Source organism: Syngnathus floridae, chromosome 18, assembly GCF_059516105.1.
Source record: "Syngnathus floridae isolate MCC-2025c chromosome 18, RoL_Sflo_1.0, whole genome shotgun sequence".
Lineage (NCBI taxonomy): Eukaryota > Metazoa > Chordata > Actinopteri > Syngnathiformes > Syngnathidae > Syngnathus > Syngnathus floridae.
In genome coordinates this window covers 7,167,754-7,188,410 of record NC_142430.1, presented here as the reverse complement: position 1 = coordinate 7,188,410, position 20,657 = coordinate 7,167,754, and the positions used below count along the sequence as shown (strand labels likewise).

Sequence of the window (20,657 nt, the reverse complement as noted above, 5' to 3'; positions counted from 1 at the left end):
AAAAACAAAAAAAACACTTCTCACTTCTGCGTGAAACTTTGAGGTTATGTAACGAACCGTGCGTTGCGTAAGCATGAGAGGAGAAAAGGGACAAAAAATATTTGTTTTTTTCCCCCCATCAAATCAAACGTCTCCGAGGCGTCAGCGGAGAAGCGTCCCGAGCGATGATAAACTTATCCTCTAATGAGCTGCTGTGACTTTCAAGGATTATCGCTGTCACGATCAAAACAAATACGAGGCGCCTCGTGGCCGCCAGACGAGATTGGGAAAAGACTTGGTGACAATGAGCCACATGCTGCTTCACCCAGACTTTATTTGTACCCAATCAAACTGTAATAGCCGTTTCCATTCGATCAATAGAAGCTTAAGTCATAATTATTTGTCAAACTGACTTCCTGCCAAGCTCATTGATGCTTTCCCCATTTCCCCAAGAAAACTTTTATTGGAACTCAGCTCGCACTCCAACCTGTGGACGAATGTCCATCTGGACTTCGGCTGCATTGGAAGCGACGGACGTCAACCGCTAGTTAATTAACCCGCCGTCCGTGTGGCCGGCAAACGGCGAGATAAGATTCCCGCTGCGACGTGTGGGATTCCGTTATCTGGCTTCCAGGTGTTCCAGCACCGGGAATCTCAGCGGCCGACTCTAACGAAAGTACCAATAAGCTCTTTAAAGCAATTTACGCTAAGTGGACCAACACGTGACACTTTGTGGATTATTTCAGTGATGCGATTTATTCTGCGCTCATTGGGGGGGGAAACTAGAATCGAGTTGGTGAACCGATTTCCATCGCTTGGGTATTATGAAAGGGCTGCAATTGTTTTTGATGAATGGAACTCTCCGTAGTCCTGAATGACAAACGATCAGATGCCCAGATGGCTCGTTCGTCACTGTCGGCGGAGGCCTGTTAGCCGCCCGTCCCTTCAGTCCGCCGAGCATTTCGGCTAACCTAATCACTTCCTACTCGATGGGGATCGTTTTGTGGACAATGAGATTCGAATAAAGTACTGAAATAGTGGAAGTTTTCAAAACGACAAGGAGTTTAGACCACTGGAGGTTTCCCAGTATGGAACAAGAGGAGATGATCTATAATGAGTTCCATCAAAATATTTTGCACTTTAATCCACCATAATGGGATTGAGCCATCGCGGGTGACAAACACGGCGCCAATATTTGGCCAAATAATCTCCCTCATCGCCTCTCTGCCCGGCCGCCTCTCTACCTGAGCGCTAATAGCGTCGAGTGCTCCTTATCTACGGCGCAAGTGTCAACACGCGTCTGCCGCGAGACGAGTGGAGAGTTCTGTGTGCTTGAGTGCATCCGTGCTCGGCCTCCTCCACCAGAATTACAAAAGTATAAAAGAGAGAAGAAAAAAAGCGGAATTAAATCACGAACCGAACCTAAGCCACAGCGTGTGCTGGCCTAGCTACAAATTCGTCCCACCACCAAACGCCGTTTGTTATTTCTTCCCGCCGTACGCCCGCTTCCTGCCAAAACGCACATCATGAGCCACGAGCCGGTCGGCCGCCGCTTGCCGGAGTTACAGTAGATGTTTGCTACTCTGAGTTATCGCCAAGAAGTTTTACTGGGAGATGAAAGACGGGACGGCGGCAGGAGGCGCTCCGGGGATGCAGATAGAAGCCAAACACGGGGGAGTGGATTCCGGATGTTTGCGTGCGTCGCGTTATCGTCTTCCATCGCACTTCCTTCATTCCCAAGCTCCAATTCCAAGGTTGTGACATTGCCACGCGGCGCTCTGGCTCATCCGCGCGGCCATTAGTCACAGCTGCTTCCTCTCGCCATCTGGCCGAGTGATGCTGGCGAGTCGACACCACCCCCACAACGGCGCCGACTCGCACAAACGCAACCTGCCCGCTAGACAATTTAGACATTAATGAGAGGCAAGAACTCAAAGGAACTGTCAACACTTCTCCGCTGCTCGTTTCCAACAATGGGAATGGTGGCCGCGCAACGGCGCACATGACACATTAAGGACGGGGAGAACACAGAATGTCATTTTTATCCATTTGTGGAAGGATAGCCTCGTTTTAAATGGGGATGCTCTTGGAGCAAGCTGCCAATCAAGATCAGATTTGCTCCATTTTCAACTCTTTGAAAGTTAGATGTTAATCTCTTTTCATGAATCCACGGAGAAACGATACCACATTTTTAGTTGTTCGGTATTTCGGAAATTTCATCCTGTGTTCACTGGTTTTGCTCACAAATTGTTTTCTTCTTTCAATTTATGATTTGTCTCTTAAATGTCAGATTTTGTTATTTAGCATTCTTTTTTTTATTTTATTTTCATGTGTTTTCCTTGTTTGCTTTTTTTTCAGTTTACCTTTTTTTGTCTTTTGCCCAAAAATGTTGCATTGTATTTTTTGCTGATTATCTTTTATTTGCTTACTATTTTACATATTTAAATTTTTTGAGATTGTCATCTTTATACTTATTTATTTATTTTTTTACCAAAAGCTTTCTGTTGCTCTTTTGTATAACATTTTTTTTTTTAATGAAGTATCTGATTTTCCTTAAGAATGTGCGATTCAACTTCTAATGGATTCTTTTCTGCACTTTTGGATTAAAGGTCCGATCCACGATAACATTTTTATTTTATCACTTGTTGCAAGTCACCGACGCAGCGATAAAGCACTAACGATTCGAAAAACAGTGACTAAACGTCCTTCACGATAGCAAAAGTAGTTTGCTTGAATGCAAATCAAGACGCCATGTGACTAATCGAGTGCGCTGCTCCTTCTGCACACGCTAATAAAGCTTTTTAATTAGCGCTTGCTTCAAGCGGCTGCTTAACACACTCCCTTTTTACGCCTCACTTTAGCATCAGATAACAAATCCGGTTTTCTTTTGCCGCCGACACTTTATTGGAGGAGTCGGATTGTCGAATAATTGGGGCCCCGACTGTACTTTAGGGCCCCCAAAAAGATTTCATCAACACAGAACACCTTCCTCCCGTCCTTCGAGTCTCCGAAAAAAAACCTTAATTGCGTGATTGACAGGCGGCGGGCGGCACACTTAGATTTGTCATCTCCATCCGTCAGTCTTCATTCGCTCGAGCTCATTCGCTCGGCCGCGCCGCCTCGTCGTATCATTACTGCCGCAGTGCAGGGCCTGACACCTTTTAATATCCTGGTGGAGTTGGGAAAGGTGGCGGAGGAGGACGACGGGGTTGGGTTCGAGGTGAGCGAGGGGGGGAGGGGCTGCCCATGGAGGAAATTCATTAGTCAGACCCCTGAGCTGGCCCTGCGCATTCCATCTCGCCGCTTGTGAAATAAGAGCCTCGGCCTGGTGTGCACATCTACTGTGACCCCATTATGCCACCTCATATACAAGCCGGAGCCTCTCTAAAGACAAATAAAATCACATTACTGTCGCGCGCGCACACACACATTTACACGGCACCTTTGCCGGCACCGGATGAGATTCCAGAGCTGCATTTGTTAGACTCGAGTGAGTTCACAGGCCAGACCTGTGTGTGCTTTAAATGACGGGGGGGGGGGCCGCTTGTAGCGTGTTAGCGCACAAGAGGAAGCACCCGCAGCATCAGGACCACGCGTGACGGAATGCCGAGGGTGCGCTTTAAATTTAAATCCAGAGCGTGACCGGCTTAAGTTTAATTGGGCTCTCGGGGCACAAACGCTGGCGTGAATTCCGACTTGAGAGAGGAATTGTTGACAAGAGGACGAAATCAACAGGTGGTCACTTCTTTATCGATCGGTTGACGTGGAATCAAACAGCTTTTTTCTTTTTTTTAATATCTTCTTCTTTCTTATCATCGTGTGACTCAGAGGGCTTTAGGATGACCTGTTATTTTTCTCAGTTTCAATTGCCTACAGGAGCTCGGTCACAGATTGAATAAATTTTTCCTCTGTTTTTCTCTCTTTTTTTTGGGGGGGTTGATGGTAATGCGGAGGCAGCGACACCCGAGCAACCGCGCGTGTTTAGCACGTCCTCACAGGAATACTAAGCAGCACTTTGGAGCTCTCCGGGCTTAATCTACGAAGCTGTCACGGGCCTGGGGAGGGAGCTGCAAAGTGGCCCAAAAGAGGAGGACCGCTTTATTTATGTAACCTTTACACACACCCACTGCACACACACACACACACACTCCACCTGTCTGCGACATCATGCGCTACATTGACACCTGCGAGGAAGATGAGGAAGAAGAAGCGAGGGCAATGGCAGAGATTGTTTTGCCAAGCACTTTTAAGATGCGCCGCAGGAATTTGCGAGTCAATGTGATGTCCTCTACAATGAAATGATCTATATGCATCCGCACTTGCATCACCAATGTCACTCCGAATCCTATCAGCCGCTCGACGGCCTCGAGGGGTTTATGATCGCGGCCCGGGGTGCGCGGTCCACGTCGGCAATGCAGATTACGAACATTGTGGCGGGGGCTGCGTGTGCTCTTATATTCATTCCGGTGACGACAACAGACGTCTGTTTCCTGGCAACCGCTGCGACAACACGTTAAGGATCTTTTTCCGGTAAAAAAAAATCTGTTATTTATTAAATTAATAAATTGAAATTATTAATAATTTAACTTCTTGCCTTGAATTCTGTACCACCCAACAACCACAAGTCGGTTGTACCTAATAAAGTGTCCTTTAGGTGTACGGGAAAAAGCGACGACACAACAAATATTGCAGATAAACAGCACTCTTGGCATCCCATAATTATCACAAGTGGTGACGGGAGAGATGCCCCCGGTATAACCCAAATTCAATCCCGCATATTTTCCAATCAACTTCCTCCTTTAAAGATGTGACGAGATTTCGCGTCGCGCAATTTCGGGAGATGGAGATTGTCGCCGGCGGAAGGTGCGGCGGCCCACCGGGCAATTTCGAGGGCGGTAATTGAAACCGGCGTACGGGTGAGGGAGATGACGTTAATCCTAAAACTGACTCAGGCTAAAAGGCCACATTGTGTTTTATGTGACAGGCATTTTAATCAGGGTGAAAATATACATTAGCATAATTATTGAAGTCAGCAACATCAAATTCTAGCCCGATATCAAAGTGCCACCCGGGGGGGGGGGGGGGGGGGCAACGCTGCACATTTATCATTGTGCTGTTTTTATTTTTTTTTTTCGAAAAAAAAGCGTTTTTCATATCTGATCGTCACAAACCTCCGTAACAAGTCTCAAGATGAGTCAATTCAAATTGGTGAAGGCATAGACAATCTCGTCTTGCCTTCATTTAAGCGACGTGCTTTTTGAAAGTGTTTGATATCAAAGCCCTCAGGCTCCATTCAAAGTACGGGATTTTGCTCGGCGGCTTCGGTCAGCTCGCTTTACGCGGACTTTCGATAGTTTGTACACGACAGTTTGGCTACATAGCCGCTGGACAGAGTTTAATAATTTAAGAGCGTGAGGAGAGACGAATATTATTTTAGGTTTGCTTATTAAAGAAGTATGTTGAGCAGTTATTTAACCATAAAAGATCTCCCGGGAATTTTCAGCCGACTTTTTGTGAAGTTCACTGAAAAGAAAACCAATTAACATCACTCGCCTGTGAAGCATTTGATGTTTGGCACGATTAAAGACGATTAACATACTTTATTTCCTTTGGTTGCATCCTTATTGTGTCAACTCTGACGAGACAAAAATGGCAGCCAAGCTATGTTTATTTTCATTTTTCTTCCACAAGCTAGTTAAGCTAATGGGAGCTACCTACATGGAAACAGCTTGGAATGAATATGCCTGAAAACAAAACAAAATAATTAAGACGTCAAATATGAGCACATTTCTTTCTTTATCATCTTCCTCCTCAGCTTCAGAGCAAGTGACAGGAAGTGTGAGCTCATGACTCATCCCGCCGCCGCCGCCGTAACGAGAGCGCCTGTGATTTGTCACGCTGTGATATTTGCGCAAAGTCTTTCACTTCAGGTTGACTCTCGGAACACGGCTCGTCTAATTTCCCCCTCTGACTGCTTGTATCTCCCTCGCCGGCTGAACGCTGGAAGTCTTAAAGGGTCTCTCGTGAACGAAAGACCTCATTTTTTTAAAGAAATGTGGATTAATTGCTGACTGAGACTAATTTAATAGGGGTGTCGGTTGTTTTTAGGCCATGAAAAAAAATCATTTTAATACATTTAAATCAACCCCTTCGCCCAATTAGTCCATTAAGGTTGCGCAATATAAACGTACACACATTTTTTGTGCTTTGATTAGAGTGTTTAAAGAAATGGGAGCAAATGTTCGCCAATCCTGAAATGACCTTTAGTCAGCGTCAATGGCGTTCGCTGGGTTCGATTAGACATGCTGGGCGTCTTAATGGAGAGCGGCTAGGTAAAGCCACGCGCTTGTAGCGAGCGTCGTCCCGAGTGCTCGGCAGGTGTTTAGCTGCGCTACGGTGGCATGTAAAACAGACGACGGGTCGTTTAGAGGGAATGGGACATTAGGCGTCACAGTCTGTTTAGTGGAGTGATTCGTGTGCTGCGTCGGCGGGACTTTGCTAAGCGAAAACGTCTGCGACGGCCTCGAGGCAATCGGTAGCAATCTGGTCCAGGGCACTTTAGAACCACTGTCAGAAAATATTCCCAAAAAAAAAAAAGAAAAAACTGAGCCAAGGCTGAGAGAACATACTATGTCCCGACGAGCTTCTCTAGACAATAATTCGTTTTTTACATTTAGCATATACAGGCTGAACGGAAGGGGTCAAAGTAGTGACCCTTGAGGAACGCCCAAGAACTGCCACCTTTCAGCGTTCAACCTCATATCATTTCATAAGTATGTAAACATTTGAAATCATAACTTTTGGAGAAATACATTCATTTCACGTCTGCAGCTTGATTAGCATGCTAACTACTGCCCCTCGCTAACCATACATTCAACAGGTGTCCAAAACACTGGAACAATGCCGCATGTGTAATTAGCTTCTCCGTTCCTGTCCCCGTCGTTGATTTACACGGTGAGCCCTTTAATTATGCAATTCATCACCCCCCCCTTACTCGACGTGAAAAACGCCGTTAAATGCTTGCTAATTAAAACGCGTCCAAAGGTTTGCCGCGGTAACTCAGCCTGGTAAATCGCGCCGTTGTGGCCTCTGCCCGTGTACGTACTTATTTCCCCGCCCACGTACGCCATCAATTCTGCTTTAATCCTCGACCCGACACGATGAAGGCTCGCCCTCTTCTGTGGCAGGTGCTTGGGATTAATCTTAATGCATTTTGTTTGCCGCCGCGGCACGCTAATAGGGAGAATTCGAGCGGCGCTAACAAATCGGCATAATTGATGAGCGGGTAAAGTTTGCAGGTAACGGATGCGCAGCCTAGTCGCACGTCGTTAACATCGGCGCTGTACGAAAAAAAGGTCATTGCTGATTTGTCGCGCCTCCAAATTTGAATTTCTCCGACTGAGTTCTGAAAGACCCCTAGGAGTCGTCCTTTGCCTTGTTTTTGTATCGAGTATCTCCCTGGAGGAAAACGAACGGTCGCGTGTTGCCAGTCGGTCTTAGCGAATTCATTTTCGAGCATTTTTGTAATTCATGAGTGGTTTTGCTTTTGTTTGTTTTTCATTAAAGTCAATCGAATCCAGACCCATGTGTCGCGGGACTGTTTTTCCTCCAACTAAGCAAACGTTCTCGGCTGTTTGCCCACCGCATCTTTTTAAATCTCTCGAACGCGTTATTTTGAATGAGTGTCTGCAATATCCCTCAGGTGTGCTGTACGGACATCATTTCCTGATTTGGTCCGCAGCAGGAGCGAAGCTGACATTGAGAGGCAGGAAACGTGTTGGCGAATGAAATTGCCGTCTTTGTTTTCTGCGGCGCCGAGCGTTTGTTATGTATGAGGCGAGGCTGAATGTTTTGTTTAATGTAAGGTACGAGGTCTCGGCTCTCGACGTGAAAAGCTGTAGAAAATGTCAATCGAGGAAAAACAGCAGCCGGCGGCGCTTCCTTGCCAAAGTGGATATTCATTTGCGGCTAATTCCCCCGTTGTAATTGTGCCGTTCATATCTCAAGGCAACTCATCAGCGAATTGATTTGCAGCGACTTGCAAAATATTTGGCATCGGTCGGAGAACTGGGGGCTTTTTAAATGTCACCTTCTCTATATTCCGGGGATGCCGAGGCGTTTTAAATGGCAGCGCATTAATGATCCGCGATTAAATTCCGGGCTATCAAACGGCTGCTGCTCCAATTACACTCGTGCTGTTGTGTGGCCTTCGTCGGCGTGAAAAGACGACCGCGCCGCCGTCTGATTTTTCTCCCGAGACGGTAGCTTGCCATTTTGCGAGCGAGCCCCCTCGCCGCTACAAAGACTCCCATTGTGTGTGTCATCGCTCGAGATACTGCCGTCATTGTGACCAAATTAAAAATCTTATCCTACCGAGTGACCCGCGACTATCTGGGGAGGCGAGATAGCGGCGACAATGACACCGCTTGCGGCTTTTGATTGGCGCTGGAAACAGATTAATTCTGCCGCAAATGAACTGCTAATTCTTCTCTTATCTTTGAGTCTAATTCGCCGGGCTCCGACAAGCGTCGGCGTGAGATCAGACGTGTTCCGGATGCTCGGGTTTCATTTTGGAAACAATGTCGGTTTCTGCGCTAACATTGACGCTGGGTGGCTATCAACCGAGCGTCACTCGACGTCAAGGAGTATTGAATATTGATCATGTTGACTTCCGACCCCAGGTCATGATCACTACATCGTGGGTGCACTTTCTTTCCCCGGCCGAGTACACTGAATGATTCGAGTGACCTTTGGAAAAAGGTCGGCAGCCTCAGGCAGAGGGCGGAGGACGACTCCCCGGTGAGATATTTAGGAGGCGGCCTCGGGGTAGACCTAAGATTGACGATCCCCGGGAACTCTGCGATGCTTTGCTATCTTGGTGATTGACATTTAGACTACCCAATAATATTTCATTGTCTTCTGAAAATAGGTATGTTAGAGATACAAGCTAGCATGAGGTGTTAGCTTAATGGGACTACTCGGGGTCGGACTTTGACGGACACTGTGAAAGGGTTAAAGGTGACTTTTTGATCGTTCTCATCTCCGTTTTGTATGGACGACGTTTCCGAAGAAAATGACCCGGCATCGGGTCTGGGACACTGATGCTTCTATAAATAGCGTGACGCCAGGCAAGGTGAGACGTTGCGGCAGGCCGGCGGCGGCGGGATTGACGGCGGCATTTAACTTGGCTTGGCAGCTCCTTTAGCCTCTCTCGCACCTCCATTAATAAGGCAAACTTATTATTCGCTCAGACTCCCGTTTAATATTGAGATAATGTGTCACATCGGGTTTCTTAAGAAGTCATTTTTCATAAGCGATAAGCCGTCTTGAAAGGGTCGCTCGGGTGCTCCGAGAGCAAGGGTCAGCGAGCCGCTGTCGGGGCTGGCGAGGGGACTGGACAAATGAGCCTGCTAATGATGACTGACGTTTACTTTAAAGGAGAAAGAGGGAACGCTCGCTAGCAATTATCCTTAACGTCAATGTGAATTAACACACACTTGTAAGAGATGTTAGCAACTCCATTTGGAACATCCACGTTGGTCTTCAAGTACCTGGAACGCTTACCAGGGGACAAATCCCCAACGTGTTTTGAAATGGAGATTTTTATATTTAAGACAAATTGGCCATTTTGCTTTGAAGCAGCCATTTTGTAGGTATAAACTTAAAAGTAGTTAACCGTGGCGCTAATTAAACCAATTACTGTACATCGTAATCCTTGACATTCCTCGTTGATGCGGCGACCGAACAGACTCACAATACGATGTGGAATGAACAAGTCAATGCAATAGAAGGCCTTTACTAAATATTATAAACAAATCTTCAGAAACAAGCTCCATTAAGCTAGTAACCTTCAGGCTACTACTTCCAACCCTGAATGTATATAGAAATAAATTTTTACGTGTTCACACGGGAAACAAATCTAAAGTCATTATGGCGTCTGAATAAATGGGGGGAAAAAAAAATGAATTCATGTTTTGACTCTTTATGATTTCCTCGACAAGGATAAATAACGAGACTGAAACATCCCATTGGTTGTTGTAATTGTTAGGCGGATATTATCGAGTTGTGTGTCTTTCCTTCACGCCGTCACATTGCAAAGAGGGAAACGGGCGATCGTTTGTCACGATCGCATTTGCAGGTAATGCGCATGCATTTATGCATCGCGTATGACAACGTGCAAAGAGGTCATCGCTCAGCCACTCGACAGTAATGATTGGCTCTCGCGCCTTTGCCAAGCGCGTGAATCAATCAATCGCCACATAGATGCGCTCTGGCTATTCAATTCCGAAAGAGCGGCTTCGTTTGCTAGCCAGCTCGGATGGCGGGTAATTAGTGGTGGATAATAATAGCGATTAGCTTATTTTTACACTTGTAATGCAAAGAGGACAGAAAGGAGAGATGGTCAAATCACAGCGATGACTTTGAGCCCGTCCGGAAAACAAAGTCGAAAGACGTGGCCGCATCTCGCTGCATTTATTATGTATAGATACAAAAGCGTGCATGCAAGGTAACGCGGAGCGCGCCACCAATTTAAAGGCAGCGGAAACATGGGCAGATGTGGCGGGCTTGTAAAAAATTCAACGAGGCTCCGAGGGCGGAGTGCGAGCGGCGAGGAATCTCGAGCAGTAATGAATCCCTGAAGGTATCAAAACGTGATTGAAAAACACATGGCGGCGAGCAAATTGTCTTGGAAACGATGGAGTGTGTCACCGAGGCCAGAAAAAGACTTTTAATAATTCACACGCTTGACCTTTGTTGTAGCTTGCACGAGAGCACTTTCAGCTTAAACTCACTTACCGCAGCAAAAAAAAAAAAAGTTAAGGTGCTAAATTGGTTAGCTAGTTTGCTAATTTTCAATTTTATATAAGCGCACACACGCCGATTGATATACGTAATTATGGTGATAATTATCTTTTTTGTGCGTCACTGGAATAAACGTCACCTTTGACAACTTCAAGCAGGTCCTTGACAAATTGAATAGTCCGCGCAGACTCCGTCATAACAACAAACTTGACTTCTTTAAGTTATTTATTTTCTTTGCATGCGTTATAATGTAGAGGCCAATGTTAATATGTATCCCTGAAAGACCTTGGCGCTGGAACGGCCGTTAATAAGACATCCACTTCGCCCACAGCGCATGAAGTGCTGCATCTCAACTAAACGCAGATCAATATGTCAAGGATCCGACGTCAGCGCTGCCGCCGCGCATCCAAGGCTAATTTCCATACTTTGGGAAACTGTTTTATGCTCTCTTAAGTTTTCCATTCCATAAAACCCTCTTGGGTAAATCTCGTCGAGTGACCACCAGTATAAAAAAAAATGAAAATTCTTCACCTGGGATTAACGGCTAGCTTCATTTTGCTTTGTTGCCGCGTCAAAGCGGGCGGCATTTAATAGCGGCGAGGCGCATCAAATCAAAATGCGGGTCGCTAATGAAATATACATACGCTCCTATTCAACACCTGTGCCTCCCGGGCGCGTCTCGCAAAAAAAAAGGAAGAAAAAAATTCATATTCACCTCTGCAGATTAGCAGAGGTCAGTGGACGGCAAGAATGGAAATCAGCTCTTAAAAATTCATACTGTGTTTATTCCTGATGTGATTTCACCGCCATCACAAGACAATGCATATGTGATAAGATGGACTGGTTTTATTTTTCTCGTCTTGCCCCACCACAAAAAAATATATATATAAATATACCCAAATCTCAGCGTGACCTTTACGCTCTAATAAATTCCTCTTGGCTTTGGCGATTAATTATACAGCTGTCTGATGATCCAAGTTTCGACGCCAGCTGAGAGTTTGCAAAAAAGTTCATTTTTTCGGTTGGAGGAAACGGGTCACGCGGGTGAGCGTTTTGTTGTTGTCAGTTGGAGCTGGGTAATTAGACCATGTGGACTCGTTCGGAGACAATGGGATTTCTTTGGTTTCACGAAAAGCAACACTGACTCCGTTTTTTTTTTTCTTCAGTGCAGATGATGTAAGAAAGAAAAAAAAAAGAAAAAAATCGCCGTTCTTACTGTTTATTGCTGCCATTTGACGGCAGCGTGAAAATTTGAGTAAGTCCAAATTTGCCGGTTAATTTATCTTATCATGAATCTGTCATTCGGTTTCTTAGCTTGTCATTTTTTAATTGGATTTGTTAGTTACACGAAACCCACACTGACTGTGATTTTGTTTTTTTCTTACCTTTTAGGAATTTGCCTTTCCATTTCTTTACATGGAGAATACGATGAGACCAATTTTGGGATTTTGAAAGCAAACAAGCCAATCATGTATTTTGCGCATGACATTTTTCTGACTTATGGCGTCTTTCCACCCCGTCACTGTTGACACGGCTCACTTCAGCTGTAGACGAGCGTGATACAGATGTCTGCGGCGGACCCCGTTACACATATTCTGTGAGTTTGTCATTCCACACACACACACACACCATCTTGGGTTTGATAAGCTGTGTGATCTGTTCACCATCAGGCCTGTCATCTTAATTTGGGGCTGTGCACATCGCCAAAATGCCCGCGGCCACCGTCACGGAGTACAATAAAGACTGCAGCATCTTCTTTCGAGGTGGAAAATAGATGTGACTCCGACCATGAGACTACCTTCCCCGCCTTCAAAATGGAGCAAAGTTCTTACGTGAAGCCCTGGCAACACTGCTTTGATCTGACTTTTTGCAAATGCTAATTTGATCAAGTTGGCCCTGGTGAAATATATCCCTTTTAGTCCGGCCTCCCAGCCCGGGGGTGCACAAGGCGGCCAAGCCTCTTATTGAAATTGCCATCTTATCAGACGCAATATCGAGAAGACATCACTTCACCAAAGCGCCGGTAATAAGTCTCGGTCAAGTGAGGTGCTTTCATACGTCAGCCCCCTCGGCGCGCAATTGAGTCCTTTTTCTATTACTCGGATATTTGGGAGATAAAAATGGCGTCTGGCGGACGCCGCGGGGGGAACAACTGGCAGGAAATCGTCTGGAGAGCCAACGCGCGGCGGCGCGCCACATGCTAATATCTATGCTTTTTATTCTCATGGAGAAATTAGTCTCAGCGGGGCATCGGTATCCGCGCAAAGAGGAAACGAGTTGTCCTGCCGATGGAACGATTTCAAGGACGGCTGGGGGACAGAGCGGCGCTGTAGCCTAGCTTACGAGCACCTGTCCAAAATTCTGTGACTGAGTTCATCTGTTGAAAAGGCCAGACTAGCGCTCTCCTCCGATTGCCTCCCAGTAAGCGCTCTGCGGGGATTCCTCAGATTGATCTAGCCGGATCACAATGGCACCACAGAGGAGGACCCCCCCCTCTATCTTTCGCCCACTCCATGATCTCTTCCACACTCCAGCAGCACCACGGTGCCTCCACAGTGGGCCGGGTTAATGCCGTCTGAGGATCACGAGCCGTTTCGCCGTACCGACTATTTCAATTCTACCATCTCGCTGTCTCTAATCCGATTGGACCTTGGAAATACGTGCGGTCACGGGCGAGGCAAAGCAGCGCCGCTTCGAGGCGAGTATCTTAAGAAAAGCGGCGTTTTGGTGAAAAGCCGCCTTACCTGTAAATACGAGCTTTAGTCGACTTACAAAGTGGTGATCGTTTAGAAGTTGAGCTCGGTTGAAAATGAGAACGCTAGCGGCTCGGGGATTTTGCGTTTGTGCTCCAAACAGTTCTACCTTCAAACATGATCAATCAGGTTGAGCTGATAGTCGGATTTGAAATGCGCCAACCAGAGACAAATATTGCCAAAATTGTCCCCCCACCAAAACAATTAAAATTCAACTAGCGACTTAGCGCGCAGAGCACGCAACACACGTGTGTATCCCTCTTTTGTCGCCACTAATGCAATTACAGGCACGGCGTTAATGGGAGTGAAGATAGCGAGCGCCGACGTGCAATAAGAAGAGGAGATAATGAATACTATGTGGGATTCAGGCGATAAGGCGGCAAGGCGTAACTTGGTCGCCATACTAATTGTCGTGAGAGTTTTGTCATTGCGGCTTTCAATAACGTCACTGCTGAAATCTTGGGGCGTTTTTCGGAATATAATTCAAAGACGGCGAGTGAGCTGCTTGGACTCCACCTTCAAAGTCCAGAGCGAGCCAGTGAGAAGGATGTGGAATATAAAAAAAAGTCAAAGTTATGAATTACAGCAGCTCTAATTGGCCCAGACGAGACTCTTGGAAGAAATAAATAAATAAAGGAGACGGAGAGAAGAAGCTCAGCCTCGGGGCTTTGAGAGATATCTGAAACAGAACGCTGCCAATTGCTCTGTGAGTTCAAGCAATTAGCTTTAAGCTAACCACTAACACTTTGGGATGAGTTTACCCTAGCTGTCGAGCGGCGCTAAATTCATCATCATCTTGTATTTGATCTTTTTAACTTGTCTTGGCTTTATTGGCGTCCCTTTGCTTCTAACTACCGAGAAGTCCCGCCTCCGGTGTGTTTATTACAAACATGTCGGGAAATATGGCATAACGGCGGCGTGACCGCGCGGAAGATTCCGCTGCGCCACGACGGCGTCGCACGTTTTGGCTGGCGGCCTCATATTGTCAAACAGCGGGAGGCAATTTCCAAAGATAATGGAGCTCGGAGTGAAAGATGGAAGCAAATAAGGCGTGAATGGAAATAGATTAGAACAGAAGCAGAGATGCTGGTCAATGTAGAGTACGAATACACATTAGAAAAATCACATCAACGCAATAAGCGTCACGGCTCGAAGATTTTTTTTATTCCCCCGGACTTGCGCTTTTGTGTTATGATTCCATTGAACGTACGAGTTTGCCGTTACATTCCCTGCCAAGTGATACAAATGAAATCTTAGGGAATGACAGTGATTTAGCAGGAGGGGATTTTTTTTTTTTGGGGCGCACAAGCAATTTAATATAATTTCTTCCTGAGTCATTTCTTTCGCCTCTCCTGGACGCTAACTGGGTTTTCTGATGACTGCTTGGTGAATTACCTGCCAGAATCATTCGGCTAATGGCTTTTTAATCACCTACCCAGCCTGCACGTTCAACCACGACAACACCGTGTAACCAAAACTTCCCCTTTGAGCATCGCTGATTATTGCGTAGCATTCTGTTAGCATAGCTTGACTGTAAGATCATTTCATTATAAACAGTTTCCCTCCATGTGTTGTTAAACTTTGCAGATCTTTTTTTTTTCTATTTCTAGAATTGCATACATATTTAGGAGCAAGGTCAATTTTTTTAAATGACCTGTGGGTTTATTTCGAAGTTTGTCTCGATGCGGTTTTTCAAATTTGAAGACTTCGACCTTGGCAGCAAACTAACAAAGGACAGCCGCGCTGTCACTTGAATTTGTATGGAATGAAGGATGTCACACGGATGAAGGCTACCGGGCCCTTCGCTGCATTTCGGACCACCGTTTGCCCCACGGGGGTGTTCCATAATTCATGGAGAAGCCATGCACCTGTCACAGCAGCTCTGAGGAGAGACTTAGATCGGGTGGGACAGCGCTCAGTTGAGGGGCAATTATAATGCCCGTCCGACATCCGAGGCTACTTCAGCCTCTCGACTCTTTAGTCGCATCTCGCTGGGGGGGTCACGGCAATTGACACCATACAAAACGTCCATTTTGCGATGTCAGTGATAAAAGTAGGTCAGGTTTTCCCCACGCTAAGACTGCATATCCTTACGCTATGCTAACTAATTAGCTACAGTAAAAGTAAAGCACAAATTATTACAGTGCTCAAATCGATTTTTTAGGTACTATTTGTACGTGAAAAAAGGGGGCTCAAATTTTCCGCAGCTTTTTCACACTTGGTATGTCCAAGCAGTTTCAATATCTCGCTGTTATCGTTTCACTTGGATCACTAGTCCCCCCTCTTTAATACCCGCGTGCCTTCAAGCTTCTCTTGGTTGCTGGTAATTAGGCAATGATGAAAAAAAAGCAAAAGATGTTAATATGAATTCTTAGGGCAACGGGTGATATCACAGAGAGAGATAAGTTCTCTAAGTACCCTGATTAAGTGCCAATGTGGCTGCGGGGCCCATTGGAGAAATGAGACGGAGAATCTATTTTCAACCTTGCTTATGGAGTTTATCGTTTTATTTCCCTCTTCTCGTCACGCCTTAAGTTTGTATGGAAAACATACTGACGACAATCTCGCCAGCTTGCCAAAAATCAGACGCTTATTTGCTTTGTGCTCTTCAAGGCGGGGTGCTTCAAATATTGACAAAGTGAGAGGAAATCACAAGTAAGCTTCATTTCCCTTGACGGGCACATATGAGTGTTTGTTTACTTTTTATCCAAATGGAGTATTAGGACTCACTGGCCGTGCATTTTGATCTGCATTAACAAAATTGGAAGCAAAATGTCTGCTGAAGAATATCAAGTGAACTTCTTGATTGGTGTCCCCGTGCGGGGGAAGTAATGGTCATAATTATTATTTTCATGTTTGGCTGCAGCAGGCTGACTCATTTACTCAGCAAATGTTTGTTCAAAAATAACACTCAAAACAGGCATGGCTTGCAGAATTCACAAAATGAAGCCACAGCTCCCCCAAATGATTTCTACAAGGACTATATTCCATTTTAAGTTTCTATAGCATGTCTGTTCTAAAAATTTAATTGAACTTCACACATGATGTCTAAAATTATCTCATTTGCATTTTTAGCTAAGTTCCTGATTATTTTCATTTTTTATGACATCAAAACGTAACACTTTTGCCTCATTTGAGCTGGGAAAATAAATGCATTTCAATACTGCCCTCTCGTGTCAAGAAGCATAATTGCAACCTTTCAGAAAACACAACAGGGTATCTTTGAGAGTTTCAAAGATGCTCTGTGGTGGAACCAGCATATGGCTAATGGGCAAGGCCTGGAAAATCAGGGTGTGCCTGATTTAATTTTATTTGTATTTATTCATTTTTTATTTCTCCTGTCCTGACATTGTATATTGAAATAACTCTGACTAAAATTAAATGTAGCTCTTTTGTTAGACAAAAAATACTGACTTACCATTACAGAAGTCTTTTCGGCTTTGTGTTCAAGACTTTGATTATGTCATCATCATCATCATCATCATCATCATCATCATCATCATCATCAGAGCTGTCAATCATTTCTCAAGCATCAAATTATTGATGCATTTGTTCTGCATGGATTATCACAGGTGGGTATGGCTCCTGTTTGTCGCAGAGAAAAGTCTCTCGACGCTGCGAGAGGTCAAAGGTTGGTGTTATAATGAGACTCAACAGAGACTGTTGATATTTAGTAAAATGGCCGATGGGCACCTGGTCAAGTGTTCACATCAATGTGGGAAAGTTGGCACGATTCGTTTTCCTTCTGATGTGCTGAGTCAGCTCAGTATACTCAGCATCAGTTATCTCAATGTCATATGAGACAGATGCATCGTTACTTTTTCATCACTTCTTCAGTCTGTCGAGAACTTTTAAGTCATCATCTGAATCATTCTGGAAGGTCATCTTGGGTAGCTTGAAGCATTTCTATGCAATCTATTATACGGGGTGTGGCGCTCTGAAGCCTCTTTGAGGCAAAATTACAATGATCAAATAATTAGCAACCAACCAACTCTCATTTTTGACAGTTCTTTGTCCTCATCTGTAAGTATTGCAATATATTGTACTTGTAGCTTTCACCTTACAATGCAAGATGGATGCTGAAGCCTCAAGCAGCTCATCCTGGATCTGGTGGGCTCAGCAATGTGGCATTTAGTGGCATTTCCTTCAGACGGGATTTGATTTCCGGTGATTATTTTGACACAAAATAGAAAACTTGAAAAAAGTTACCGTCTTCAGTCTCAATGTGGCCTCACAGTGGGATTTCAAGTTTTGCACACAGCATAGTGACGTCCAGGACAACCTTAAAGGGTACTTTTGGTCAACCTGTATAACGCAGGCACTGATTTAGTATAAAGTAAATGTACAATATCAAAAAAGAAATAACACAACACCTTTTATGGACAAGAGATATATAGCCTGAACCTGGGGAAGAAACATGGCGCCCCAGATATGACGTCACAAAATTGATTCCGTTTCGGGGCGCCCCAATTAGGCCTATATACTACCGTTAAAAGAAATCAATTATGTTTAAATTTAAGGGCAATGTGAGTAATTATTATTATTCCGTCGAAAATATTTTCGTAAATCGTGTAAATCCGTTGAGAAAATTATTTATTTATATATGGGGGGGAGCGGCCGGCTAGCTGGCCGGGCAACGTTAGCCGACTCTCGCGGGCATTCCCCCGCCCGCCCGCCGGGACAGTTTTTGATAAACTTCAGGGATTTGATTAAGCCCTATTCGTAGAATAGAAAAAAATTTTAATATGGCTAATGACCAAAGGTATGCCTTAATATGTTTCCGGTGACCAGAATGACCGCGATTTACAAACCTGACAGAACCCGGGAATCTTGTCAGTGACGCCAGCTGCTACGCTAACCATTTCTACCGCCTAACTTGAGTATCGCGAGACAAATCAGAAGCGAGATTACCGTTTTGTTTGTTTTTATTTTGGTGTCGTAGGCTCCACCCCTTACTTTGAGATCATTTAATTTACATTTTTTTAAAAAAATTATAACATTTTTTAGTATGCTTTTCTACGGAAGAGGATTAGGGCCAGTGAAGGGAAAAAAAAGGATGGGTGACAGGATTCTGACTTTTTTCCTCAGAATTTGATTTAAAGAATTCTTATTCAAAAATGAGAATTCTCACTTTAAAGTCAGAATTCTGAGGAAAACAGTCAGAAATCTGACTTTGAAGTGAGAATTCCCACTTTCTGACTTTACTCTCAGAATTCTACATCTAAAGTGAGAATTCTGAGAACAATTCTGACTTTAAAGTCAGAAAGTGGGAATCCTCGAGAACAAACAGACAAGCAGGAATTACTAAAGCAATTGCAATGGAGACTAAATGGGGTTCATGCTAATATCTATGGACAAATCTAAATATTTGTGTTGTGGTAATGTAAATTTAATATTTTTCAATTAAATAACATTACTACAATAATATTAATTGCAGCTATTATATGTGAAAAGGGAACACAACTTTGTATTTATCGCTATTGCCTTCATAAAGTATTTTTGACCCTCTGCGCTCGCCTTACTGCAGTATTAAAACTGCGCTATACCGGAAGTACCGCCTCTTTTTCATCTTCTCTTTGCTAATCCGGGTGAGAGCAACATTCTAACACAAACATCCATTTACAATCTTCATCCATCCCTTTATATCAAAACTCACGACATCCCCACGTTTATATCGTATAAAAACACCTTTTCTTAGCCACATTTTGACCCATCCATTTCTTCCATAAATCGTTTGTGTGTTAAAATGTGCCCGATTGTCTGACTCCGTGTCCTTTCTGTTCTTCCCCCAGCGTGCAGTCCGCTGACACGGCGCCATGGTAAGGAACCCAAAATGTCATTTTTAAAGTAGTATTAGCTCGATGTGTGGTGCATGAACGGGAATATAATTTCAGTTTTAGGCGAGACTTTTAGCGTTTTGTCCGGCGGCAATAAACCGAAGCTAACACTCGAGCTAAGCTATGGTGTCTTGTGTGTTGTATGACGTCATCCGAACGCGACAGCACAGGCTGGTCTGTCAACCTGCAAAACACCCATTGTTACTTTCCTATTAGCTCTCACATTTTTAAAATCAGTGATAGTTATGTTTCTAGAAAAAAAAAAATGTTCCATCAATCTAATCAAGAGCAAGCCGTCCAAGCATCTCAGGCTGCTGTGCCCGTGATGCATTTTCGACTTGCCAGAGTAATAACGGACCAAGTGCTGACTTTCGGACTTTCACAGAAAGCTCAGTTCCACCGGTCCACTGACATCCATGACTTTTCATTATGTTCTGTGGGAAATAAAATGTCACAGCTGTCCCCTTAATTCAATGTTTTTTAATTGCAGCCTCGCAAGATTGAAGAAATCAAAGATTTCCTGCTCACAGCCAGGAGGAAGGATGCTAAGTGTATGTATAGAACACAATATTTAAAACCCACAATTACAAGTGCTGCCTCTTTAAAGCCTGTTTGAGGTTATAAACCTTTTTGTGTGTGCCCACAGCCGTAAAGATCAAGAAGAACAAAGACAATGTCAAGTTCAAGGTGCGCTGCAGCAGATATCTGTACACGCTGGTCATCACTGACAAGGAGAAGGCCGAGAAACTCAAGCAGTCACTTCCTCCCGGTTAGTGTTAATGAGCACAAAATGACTTTGTTCCATCACATTGGTTGAGCTCACCTTTTTCTTTGCAGGTCTGGCTGTCAAGGAGCTGAAGTAAATTTGTTATGTACAGAAAATTGTAATAAACATTGGAAAACTCAAGATATTTGTGTGCTTTTGTTTATTCTGTCTGTGCTGATGTTATTTTGTGTTGCTGTAATAAAATATAATTATTAGTTTCACACTGAGGTGATTTGGAGTCAGTAACTCTACTGGATACAGAAAAAAAATAAATTGGCTTGGAAGTAAATAAGTGAATTAACTTGTAAATAAACGCCCCGCAGCAATGTTTTTAAATTGACTGTCATGTCCTCTTTTGTCCGCTGGAGGGCACCAAAGGCTCAAGCCAAACTGCCTTTTTTTGAACGTGACAATTGACCTGTCATTTTCCTAGTTGTCCGCTAGATAGCAGCAAAGTAACATTTCTTACAATTTGCCCAAATGAAGCACCTCGTCTGTAGTCCGTGAAACTCCCCTATC

At 44.4% G+C, this 20,657-nt stretch overlaps 2 protein-coding genes across 4 annotated transcripts in view; one reads left to right on the top strand and one right to left on the bottom strand.

The window, feature by feature from the left end:
* sdk2b (sidekick cell adhesion molecule 2b) overlaps positions 1-18,427 on the bottom strand; it is a 126,056-nt gene extending 107,629 nt beyond the window's left edge. The window contains exons 1-5 of one of the 3 annotated variants that reach the window (XM_088360158.1): positions 18,347-18,427; positions 17,745-17,840; positions 17,595-17,679; positions 17,229-17,321; positions 16,954-17,150 (exon numbers count right to left, since the gene is read on the bottom strand). The gene's annotated coding sequence lies outside the window, so the exon portion shown is untranslated. Of the gene's footprint in view, positions 1-16,953; positions 17,151-17,228; positions 17,680-17,744; positions 17,841-18,346 lie in introns of all 3 variants that reach the window. The other 2 variants (XM_088360157.1, XM_088360160.1) reach the window with 2 other exon arrangements.
* A 618-nt stretch (positions 18,428-19,045) lies between these two features.
* Positions 19,046-20,279, top strand: rpl38 (ribosomal protein L38). The gene is made up of 5 exons (XM_088360161.1): positions 19,046-19,123; positions 19,328-19,354; positions 19,863-19,923; positions 20,019-20,141; positions 20,210-20,279. Exons 2-5 carry the CDS (start codon positions 19,352-19,354, stop codon positions 20,233-20,235), a joined length of 213 nt encoding a protein of 70 aa, XP_088216287.1. The 5' UTR covers positions 19,046-19,123; positions 19,328-19,351; the 3' UTR covers positions 20,236-20,279.
* Positions 20,280-20,657: the final 378 nt, after the last annotated feature.

Bases quoted from the DNA above. Each gene is read 5' to 3' on its own strand.
- rpl38 (XM_088360161.1), top strand. The intron at 19,924-20,018 runs GTATGTATAGAA...GTGTGCCCACAG, and splicing joins CAGGAGGAAGGATGCTAAGT to CCGTAAAGATCAAGAAGAAC. The intron at 20,142-20,209 runs GTTAGTGTTAAT...TTTTCTTTGCAG, and splicing joins CAAGCAGTCACTTCCTCCCG to GTCTGGCTGTCAAGGAGCTG.